This window comes from Ursus americanus, chromosome 15 (genome assembly GCF_024610735.1).
Source record: "Ursus americanus isolate L20-20 chromosome 15, mUrsAme1.1.p, whole genome shotgun sequence".
In the NCBI taxonomy this organism is placed as follows: Eukaryota; Metazoa; Chordata; class Mammalia; order Carnivora; family Ursidae; genus Ursus; species Ursus americanus.
Genome location: NC_142141.1, coordinates 4,857,424 through 4,868,234, shown reverse-complemented (window position 1 = coordinate 4,868,234; position 10,811 = coordinate 4,857,424). Strand labels below are relative to the sequence as shown.

At 47.7% G+C, this 10,811-nt stretch overlaps 1 protein-coding gene across 2 annotated transcripts; it reads right to left on the bottom strand.

Annotated features, from left to right (window-relative positions):
* Window positions 1-3,818: 3,818 nt before the first annotated feature.
* On the bottom strand, window positions 3,819-10,743 carry BOD1 (biorientation of chromosomes in cell division 1). 2 transcript variants are annotated; one of them, XR_006778551.2, is made up of 4 exons: window positions 10,264-10,743; window positions 6,801-6,925; window positions 5,453-5,721; window positions 3,819-4,569 (listed from the first exon to the last, which is right to left on the bottom strand). XR_006778551.2 is itself a non-coding variant. In XM_045792129.2 (4 exons), exons 1-3 carry the CDS (start codon window positions 10,741-10,743, stop codon window positions 5,526-5,528), a joined length of 801 nt encoding a protein of 266 aa, XP_045648085.1. In that variant the 3' UTR covers window positions 3,819-4,569; window position 5,525. The 2 variants fall into 2 exon arrangements, 1 of the variants encoding a protein (XP_045648085.1); XM_045792129.2 differs by having other exon boundaries at window positions 5,525-5,721.
* Between the last annotated feature and the right edge of the window lie 68 nt (window positions 10,744-10,811).

Sequence of the window (10,811 nt, the reverse complement as noted above, 5' to 3'; positions counted from 1 at the left end):
GGTGCCCTTGCAGTTGGGTATGGCCACGTGCCCAGTGAAAGCCACGGTAACCCTTGCAGGCTGTATCCTTCATCCTTCACGTGAGACCTTCCGTGGTTCTCTTCCTCTGCTGTGCTCTTAGGGAAGAGGTCTTGGGTTAAGATGGTGAGCTAAAAGCTTGAACCAGCCAAGATGCTCAACGTCGCCTTGAAGACTTGCCTTGGAGCGTTGCCCGGATCACAGCCATTTTGTGTGAGGAACTTGTGGGAGGTTGATGAGATGTTGGACCCTCTGTTCACGTACTGTAGCAGAAACAGAATCTATCATCACTAAGGTTGCCCCAGAACCCAAGTGGCAGAGTCACGACTGGAACTTGGAGCCTTGAACCAGCACACCGTATGAGCTCATAGATTGTTGTGAGGACGGCCGTCATTAGGACTCGGGGCTGGGCTGAGTCTGACAGACTTCTCCCACCTGCCTACAGAATCGCCTCTACGGAGACCGAGTGCTGCTTCCTTCAGAGTGCTGTGTAAGCTTTGCCGCAAATGCCCACCCTGACCGTTGTTTAACTTCTGCCATATCCAAGCTATTGCTCTTGTAGGGGGGTGGAAATGGTTTCCTCTCTACCCCCCAAGTACTTGGCTGAGACCCCTGTAATAAAAGATTAACAAACGAAAAACAGAAGTTTCTTAACATGTGTACCTCATGTCGCCATGGAAACACCCAGGGAAAAAGAACTCCCCGGGGTGGCTTAGAATTCAGGATTAAATTAAACAGGGAAGGAAGAGGGGGTAGGTAGGCCTCTTAGGGGAGTCAGTGATTTTTTAGGAAAGATGAATGGGCCTTTAGAAGAACAGATAGGAAGTATAATAGTTTGTGATGAAATTTGTCAGGGTACGGGGTTGACTTCTGGTCTCTTCTCTTGTGGTGTCAGTCCTCCCTGGTTGATGCATCTTCTGGGAGGGGGATCTGTGACCATGGTGTTCCTTTGCGGTATCTGCCTTCAGGCAGATAAAAGGAATTCAGTGAAAGCCTCTCCCTGTATTTGCTGTTTTCCAAGTGTCTGCAGCTCTAAGTAATCTATATATCAGAGGCGAATTTGCGGGTAGCATGTCCTGAACTCCTGCGGTCATATTTTGAGGTGGCATAGTCTGCCACCCTTTGCGCTCTCATTTGCAAGACTTGAAGCTTCACACATTGATTAGGCTACACAGACATGCCCTCTTCCGGCTTCAGCCCTGGCGAGACTGCTACTCAGGGTGAGTCTGAGGGGCTTCTGAGAATACTGTGTGCTGGTTCTCTCAGTCTGCGTCCTGGCTGACCTGAGCCCACCTCTACGTGCAATGTTCTGTGACCTTCCCTCATCATTGGATAGGTTCAATCTGGACACCCACAGAGAGGTTAGACTCCATTCCAGGCTTGAAAATTCTGGAGCCCAACTCAGGTAGCTGAAAATCTAGTCTCCATGAAAATCAGCCTAGAAGATCTGGCCCTCTAGCTAGGGATGTTTTGAATAATCTTAATCACAGGACGATGACACTCTCGGGCAAGTATCTCCAACATCCCCAGGGGCCAGCCCGGTGATGGAAACGAGAAGGCAGCCAGTGGCATCGGCATGTCCCACATGCTGTCTAAAGTGGAGAGTTGCTGCAGAGTTCTGGCGGACTGTTATCCAGCGGGAATACAAACAGGTTGCCAAACCTTGACATTTTTCATTAGGAGCCAGAAAGAGAGCTCTATACGGAATTCTCCCCATTTTGAAATACCGGTAATTAATTAAAAACAAAACAACAGACAACAGTTACAACTCCGTGGTCAATAGAACATGCCTGGAGGGCAGTCAGTTGGCAAACTCTGCCCTGTGATAGACATTTGAGTGAGGGGAGCAGACTGGCTAGAGCTAAAGGTACTCATTGAGATGTGGCAAGAGGTCAAGCTGACTTGATTTTGGCCTTCATTTGGAATGAAGGATGAACCCCAAAGGACTGACAAGTTTGACCTGTTAATGAGGAGGCAGAGTAGCAAAGGGGTGGGGTGTGGAGGGTAATGTGAGCTTTGAGTTCAGAAGCTTGGGTTCTAACCCTGCTCCCCTATGTAATAGTTGTATAATGAGTTTGTTGTTTCACCTGAGTCTAGGTTGCCTCAACTACAGAATGGAGGATAAATCCAAACAGGGTCATGAGAATTAAATTTATGCATGAGAAAATGCCTGCCACCTGGTTGGTGCCTAGCTTGTCTACTTCCTTTCAAAGGTTCCAGAGTGAGGAAGAGATTTGATAAAAGCAGTGTTTCTGGAAGGATGGCCAAATGGCAGTTTGGACACTGGAGACAGAAAGACTGGCTAGGTCTCAGGCAGTGTGACCAATTTGAGAGGACGAGTAATTACTACCATGTGGCTTTGGAGCCAAGCCCATCCCCAGTGACAAGACCATAAAAGTAGACCTCCTGGCTCCTTCACGGGTAAGGTGATGGACAGGGCACGATATGTAGTGCCAACAAAAGCTTGGCTGTGCCAGCTGTCCTGTCTGCTCCCGCCCTGTCCTCGGCCTCCCTAGGGCAGCCAAGAGGGGCAGGGCCTGGCCCCCCGTCAGGGCTGACCCAGGTGCAGTTTTCAAACTGGACCTCAGTGCCAGCCTCAGGCCCACGCCGGAACCTGACCTTTGCTGGGTCCCGACAACATCGCTCCTCTATCTTGAATAGCCAGTGAGTGTCTGCAGAGTTCTCACCAATGTTCTGAACTGCTTAGCAAACATCTTCAGAAGACACTTCTTTTGAAAGACGAGAAGGTATAAGTTACATGCAGGCATTTCTGCGTCAAAATGCCCCAAAGCGGAGTCTTTGCAAGGAATTAAAAAAACAAAACAAAAACCTCAATAGTCTCGCCCCTCAGGAGCTGTTGGAAGAGACCTGTTTGTACACTAATCACAAACTGTCATTGCCAGTCAACATCACCAGCTTCCCAAAAATGGTCCTTAAGAGAAAATGATTTTTCCTGTGCAGAGAATCACTGGAGGGCTTGCTGGGCCCCTCCACGAGTCTCAAAATCTGGGCTGGGGTGGGGGCTACGTTTCTAGCAAGTTCCAGGGCGATGCTGCTGTGCTGCTGGTCAGGGACTCTGCCTTCAGCAGCACTGCTGTCACGGGCCTGTGAGTACTTACTGCAGTGCCAGTGAGCGATCCAGAATACACGGGAACCTATTTCCCCTCGATGAGTAAACAGAAGCTGAGGTTAAATGGCAGAGACAGGGTAAACCAATGCCTGAACATCTGACGTAAGAGCCACAAACTTCACTATAAGCCAAGAAATGGCAAAGGTGGAGGCGGGTCATTCTAACAGGGAACCAGCTAAATAGGTTACAATTTATTGGATGAACAATAGCCAGCGACAGATTGAACTAAGAACCAAAACTCTTGGGTATCAGCTTTGGCATTCTTCAAGGCTTGCCGTACCCAGTGTTTGCCAAGGGCCGGCAGCATGAGCACCCCCTGGAGCATGAGAAACAGGCTCGGATCCCACCCCAGAACTTCGGGTCAGAATATGCACCTTTCCAAGACGCCTGGGTGATGCTGCTGCCGTACACTTGGGTTCGAGAAAAATGGAGAGATCGCGCTGCCCTCAGCGAGTGACAGGCAGCGGTCGTGGTCCCGGGGAGAAGAGGACTGCCTGCCCACTTCCAGTGCCACCTGCTAGCTTCAGGGAGTGGGCAGCTTCAAGTCACGCTCACCCATCCCTCCCCCGGCCACTACTCCTGTGCGGGCACAGGAACAGCAGGCAGAGGACAAAGGTTACTCTTCACAGGTTCACAGGCCTAGAGGCTATAGTCAGTTGAGGCTTCTGAGTAAGAGTATCAAATGATTTTATTACAAAACTTAAGCTATTTATTGATCATTCAACTTTTCTAAAAAACACAAACGTGAGAATAAAATAAACATGCCCAAGACTCACTAGCCCTTGCAGGATAAGCAGCAGCAGCCCTGGACAGAGAGCCTGCAAATGTTTTTCCTTCTCCCTGATGTCTGTACTTCTTCACACATTCTAGGGTCCCATGTGTTGTCACCTCTCACAGAGGAAAGGAAAGCAAAGCTTCAAGATTCACGTACAAGAGGGTCATGACAACTTTAGAGCTATGTGGTGCTGATGGCTGATACATCCTAGTTGACAAATAAGCACTAATTCCTACTCCATGCTAACCTTTACTGTCATCTCTGGAACTGGTCATGTTCCTTCACTGTAGCTACAGCCCCTCTAGGGATCCCGGAACACAAACCCTAAAATCCAGTCTTCAAGTTCAAGTATAAAGGTCTGTTTCAGGACAACCCCAGACTGATGTAGTGTTTCTTTATATCTCTGTAGTGTCTACCGGGTGTCATCCCCTTCGGCGGGCTGACCAGATGGCAGCACGGTGAGGGGGCACATGTGGTCAGCTCTGCTACTGCCTGTCCCATCTGGACACTGCCCCACAGTCAAGGCTGAATGCTGAAATCAGTGGCGACCTCGGCCTGTCTTCATTCTGAAGTTGTACTCTTAAGTAACCAAATCCATTTCTTCATGGTTAATTCAAAGGAGCTTCCAAAAGGCGCCAGACATACTCTAAAAAGAGAATCAGATCAAGATGCTTTTTGATAAGAGACTACATTTAATTTTATGTTCTTAAAAGAATTTACAATTAAACTAGAATACTGGTAATGTTTTATACTCCATAATGGAAGTGAGTTTTTTCCCCCCAGTACAGGCACAGATAGACACCCCCCCCTTTAAGGCAGTGCCCCACCCGAGCTCTGTGCTCTTGCTCTGTTCACTCACTGATGCTTTTCTATCAAAACTAATAAACATCTTAATGAATCTTACAGACAGAACACCCAAGGGCAATGAGGGGACAGGTTACTAACAATGGCTAGTTAACGATCCACTGCTCACCTGCTGGTCACTGCTCACATTTACTAATGTCTCAAAGCCTGCAAAAAGCATTGCTTTGTGCATCTGTAGCTGACTTGTAAGATTAAATTAAATCCCAAATGTAATAAGAAGAGGCATGCGCATAACAGAAGAATCCCATGGTAGCTGACAGTGGTAAACTCAAATCTCTAAACACAAGGAAATTCAGCAGGGCTTAAAGCAGACCGTGAGTCCCATTTAGGGTGCCACTTTAGAACGCACTGTCTGATTTTATATTCAAATTGCAAACCCAAGTTTAACTCACGTCCAGGCGTGAGACTCATTTAATCAATTTCAGAAAAACAGGACTTGCATTTGAATTTCTCTTGTGCACAACAATCATCCCAGTTGGTTTCTAATGAAGCCTCTATTCTCAGTTTAGATGTTTAGCTCTGGTCGCACAGAAGATCATACTGACACAGGAGAATGCTACTCATTAGTTCCCGGTAAAAAATGACTCTTGAACAGTAGCTGAAGTCTATTTGCAGGAAATGCTTTTCTGAATATATAAAGAACATGATCCCCAGCAATGGCTTACCCCTTTTCTATCCATTTTATATATCTATAAGCCAGAGATGAATGCTCCTGGACAAAAGACGGGATACTGGACCTTAGGAAGCATCCTGGGAGGGGGCGGGGGGGTCCTGGCTCTCCGGCTCTGGGGGGGGCGCTGGTACAGCTTCCTTCTTCTTGGCCGCCAGGAACTCGTGAATTGCTCTTTCTATCTGTGGTCTGAAGATGTGGTTTAGTTTGGGATCCACCACTTGAGAAATGATTCTGTCCACTCCAGCTTCCAACATCCCTGACCTTGTGGAGACAAACAGACCATTCTTTGAAGGCCCGTGCACCCCTCCCCCCATCACCCCCGTCTGCACCATGCATACCTGCAGTACAGTATCAAAACTCGGAAAACGACACCAGTACAATCCAGCCTGGCTTCGTCTTCACACATGTAGCTGCACGCCGTTGCGTGTTTGCACAGGTAGCCCTGGGCCATTTTACCACAGGAGTGACTTCAGGTAACCACCACCGCGATGAAGATCTTACCTCCAGCACCACAGCATCCCCTGGTGTGACCCCTTTCAGGTCACACTCACCCCCCTCCTCCTGCCCCTAAGCCCCAGGCAACCCCTAATCTTGTCCCCATCGCTGTCACTGTTCGTTCACCAATGTTACATATATGGAATCAGCACCACGCATCTTTTTAATACTGGCTTTTTTCACTCAGCATAATTCTCTGATATTTCTATTTCTAAAGAGGTAGGCTTCACAAACTTTTAGATATTCCAGGAGAGTTCACTGGATCAAGACCTGAACATGAGTGCTAGTAACAAGAGCAAAAAAAGATCACGAGCAGATTAGAAAAAGCCAGATGCCATGACCCACCTCCACTGTTGTGCCCAGTGACACTAAGTCACTTGGGTGAGCTAGCAGTAGCACCTTATTAACTAAGGTTCAGTTTGTGACTGTGAAGGACATGCTTTAACAAGACTGCATGCCTTCCTAAAAGCTGCCGTTACACTTTAGACCTCTCGACCAAGATCCAAACACTGCTCTTGGTATAAAACTCCCACGTACGTGCCGACTACACTGAAAACTTCAAGCAGCAGGGAATTATCTTTTGTAATTTGGAGTATCTTTCAATGCACCGGTAGAGTTTACACAGGAGGCCTGTGGAGGCTGGATCAACTAGCAGGAATGTCAGTGGAGTCCTTTGCTTACTTGCACCTTAACTTTAGGTGGTAATAAAGGGGTGGACTGCTGCGACTCGCGTGTCGGATGTGCGGTGAAGTACCATCCACCTTGACCTAATAATGACGTGGATCGGCTTTCTCGCGCATCATGCTGTGATTACCGCCTTTCCACTCTTAATTCTAGCTACTTACTGAACCACACTCTGCCTCAGACCATTTCGCAGCTGGTTTTTGTTCATTGTAGGATTCCATTCCTGCTTGTCCAGATGTGTTGACACAAAATTATCCACTTTCTGCCTCAGGTTTTGGTAAGCTGGCTGAAACATTAAAAAGAAGAGGCAAGGTAAGAAGTTACAGGCACCAAAATTTTAGAAATCAGTCATTCAAGAACACTGCTTTCCACAGAAATGTGGATGTTTCAAGTCCTTCGGGACACTTCACCATGACGACGAAGCCGGCCCTGCAGCACAGCAGACATGAATTCACGAGCAACCCAGTGCTCACTTTATGGTGGGCAGGCACCAGGCCAGACGCTTTATCATCCATTTACTTCCCAAGGAACGGTACAGGAAGGTTCTGTTAACTCTCTCCTGCCCCCATGCTAGAGAGTAGAAACTTATGCTTAGCAAAAGTAAACAACTTGTCCACATGGCCAAAATGTGGCAAAGCCAAGATTCGATCTAGTCTGTTTTGAATCCGGAACTGGGTTCTAGCCTGGCACCATAACTAACCGGCTGCCTGACTTTCAGCAAGTCACCAACCCGTCAGTCTCAGTTATTTCCACTTGTAAACCTGCAATGTTACTGTCCCCCTTACCTCGCAGAGTACCCTCAGCAATAAATAGGGGCTCAGGAAAACCCCCTGCATAAAATGAAGGGCCACCCAAACCTCAGCAGGATGTGAGAATGGAGACTGAAGTCAAAGCCTATGGAATGCCAGGAAAGGCTGAGGGGGAAGCACAGCTTAAGTCCAAAAATGGAGCTTGAGGCTCTTACTGGCTTCAAATGTTTGAGACCCAACTATGATCAGAACAAAATTAGAAGGCACTTGGTGGACACATGGAATATGTATTCTCAACCTCTAAGACCTTCTGGTATGATCAGCTGATCTTCTTCAAACCAGGTATAATAGTGTGCATTGCTGTTAGGCATCACCCCTGCCCCCTCTGCCTGGACAGCGACTGCTTCCCTACCCCAGTGATGTGTCTTAGCAATGCGACATGGTCTGGTCAATGGAGTGCTAGTGACAAGAGGCCTTAAATGTGGTTGTCCTCTGTCTGGCTTGGTTCTTGTGCTCCGCTGGCCCTCTACGAGGGCATGTCCTGGGACCTAAGATGAATTTATATGTAGCCAAGCTAAACCCAGCCCAGGCCACCTGAGCCACCCAGCTGAAGCCTACTTAGATTAGCTGAACTTTAGCTGACCTGCAGCCCTACCGGCATGAGAATGAGTGCTTATCATAAGTCACTGTGACTGGGTTTATTATGCAGTGTTACTGTGGGCAAAAGTTTGCTAGCAGTCAGGTAAATGAAATCGACAAAAAAAAATCAGCAGGCTGAAGCCTGCTGTTGAAACTCTATAGGTGGACTCTTCCAAAAGGCCAAGAGAACTGACTCACAAACACCCACATACTATCTACCTAGCAACTCCTTCTTCCTCTCCTCACAAGGGTAGGGCAGAAGGTGCCATGTTCTCCTGACCACAAATGTGGTGCCTGACCCATGCTAAGACGAGCCGATGTTCCCTGGGATTTTCTGAATAGGAACTGAGGGTCCCTTTCTAGAGAAAGAAGATGTAAGATGTAATCAAAATACTAGTAAACAAACGGATGACTCTGCTCTGCAGTGACAATAAACTAGTTATTATAAAAAGCAGAGATGAAAGCCCTTGTGGAGCATCCCTGGTTCCAAATGCATCCCTACTCTTCTGGAAGTTTGCTCAGTCAGTCGTTTCTTGGGTTGCCCAAGTCAACAGACTCACCCCTTTGCTTAAAGAAACTAGAATTAGTTGTCACTTGGAACTATGTATGCATCCTGATATTAAAATTTCAACTCTTCCAAATAAGTCATCCAGTTTGAAATGATAGTTATTGTTTACTGAAAAAGCACAAAGGACAGCAAATGTCACCACCAACCCTGAACAGATCTTGACAACATAAAATAATCCCTTCAGTTCTTGAAGTGAAAGGACAGAATGTGCCTGCCATTAACATTTTATTGCATTATCTATCCCTCACTTGATTTACTTCTCGGTTTGTTCTATTTATTTGGATTTGGGGAGCACTGCAAAGTAAATTACAAACATCATCAGTACACTTTCCCCAAAATATTTCAGCAGTCTGGAAAAGGGCCTAGGAATATACAATTCTAACAGGTTCTCAGGTGATGTTGATGCTGCTGATCCAAGAGCCACACTGAGAACCAGGGGGCTAAAGCAACAGTGCCTGAAAACACACTCTTTCCAGAATTAAAACCACCCAGTAACTAATGGAAGGAACATCTAAGGTGTTACATGGGGAAGGCTCCAACTCTCCTTCCCCCAACAGCTTTACAATACTAATTTTCTTTCTTTCTTTAAAAAATAACATGCATACTACATTGATTTAGCTGCACAAAACAGAACATAAGATATAAGTGGAGAACTTGTGATGGAAAGTTGAGAACACCCAGAATCCTGGGAAAGGTGGAAGCTCAGTTGATACATATCTGTGACCCTTAAATAAGGAAAATTAAGCATTAAATACTAAGCACTTCTAACACCACGTACTGTATATATTATCTGGTCTACATATCATTGTTCTACCCTAGAGTACAAGCTTTGAGGACTGGTAGTGACTTGTTCCTGTATCCACACAGTCCACATGCTATTGGCCAGTAAATGTTCAATGAATAAATGGATGATGTCTTTCCCTATCTTTGAGTTGTAATTTTAAGTTCACAATCTTGCTGTTACGTAGGCAGATTTTCTCAGAGAGGAGGAATCACTTCCCTAGAGGCGGTCAGTAACAAAGCCTCCCAAACCTACAACCCTAGTCTTGCTAGCAAAGCTTCTCAAAAGGGAGAAAATGGAACATTCCAGCAACTACTGTACGTCTGAAACTTAACACACCTGACTTCATTCCGTCCCCACGACTTTGGCAAGTACTAGGGGGTTGACCTATGGCATTAGGATCTAAAATTGGCACCAAATCCCCTTTAATCCACGATGGGGTAGAAGATAAGGGTTCTGCACCAGTGTACCTTAATTCAACTGGATACTCAAGCCCACCAATCACTGAGCTGGAGAAAAGGAGGGAACAAATAGCTACAACGTTCTGATGATTGTGCATTCCAACCATTCTCGTTTCCTTATGGCTTTCTCCAATGTTCTTAACACCCAGAGGTTTGATACTGAGGGGCTTAAAAAAGTCTCAGCTTGGGAAAGATAGGATACAGGCTCTGCAACCGGTACTGAATCCCCAAGTTCAGAGAAATGACTGGACTGTCACACAGCTAACAGTGATGGGGCTGGAAGCCCAACCCACGTGCACACTACTCAGAAAGCTCCTGTACTGCCTCAAGCGGTCTAATACCTCACTGCCGAGATTTTTTTTTGAAGTATCTTTTGTTTTTCTCTCCGCTTTAGAAAAGCCAGCCCGACCCCGTCGCCCCGGCTACCTTGGTGTCCACGTCCGCCAGACAGTCCCGGCGGAAGCTGTCAAACAAGCCCCGGCTCTTGAGCTGCTCCACGATGAGAGCGATGAGCTGTGGGTCGCCCGGAGGCAGTGAGGCCGGGTTGATGGGACCGCCGCTCCCACCGGCCCCCGTCGCGCCTGTCGCCGACCCCGCCGAAGCCTGACCCGCTCCGCCGCCGCCCACCGAGCCCGTGCCCCCGCCGCCGCCACCGTCCGCCATGGCTGCGCCCTGGGCCCACAAAGGAAACTGAACACGACTTCTCAGAAATACAGGGCCTGAGTCGTGTAGAGGTGGCACAAGCGCCCAAGAAAAAGGCGGGGGGAGTTGAGGAGAAGGAGGGGAGGGAGGGGGCGGCGGCGGAGGAGGTCGGCTCTGATGCAGCAGAGGTGGTGGTAGGAGAGGTAGAAACGGCCCGCTCCATCCCGGGCGCTCTGCAGACGACGTCACCAATGGCCTTTGCATTGTGGGGCGGGAAGTTTTCGACAGTCATCTCCGCCTTTCTTATAGGTAGAGGTCTGGCTGACTGAAAC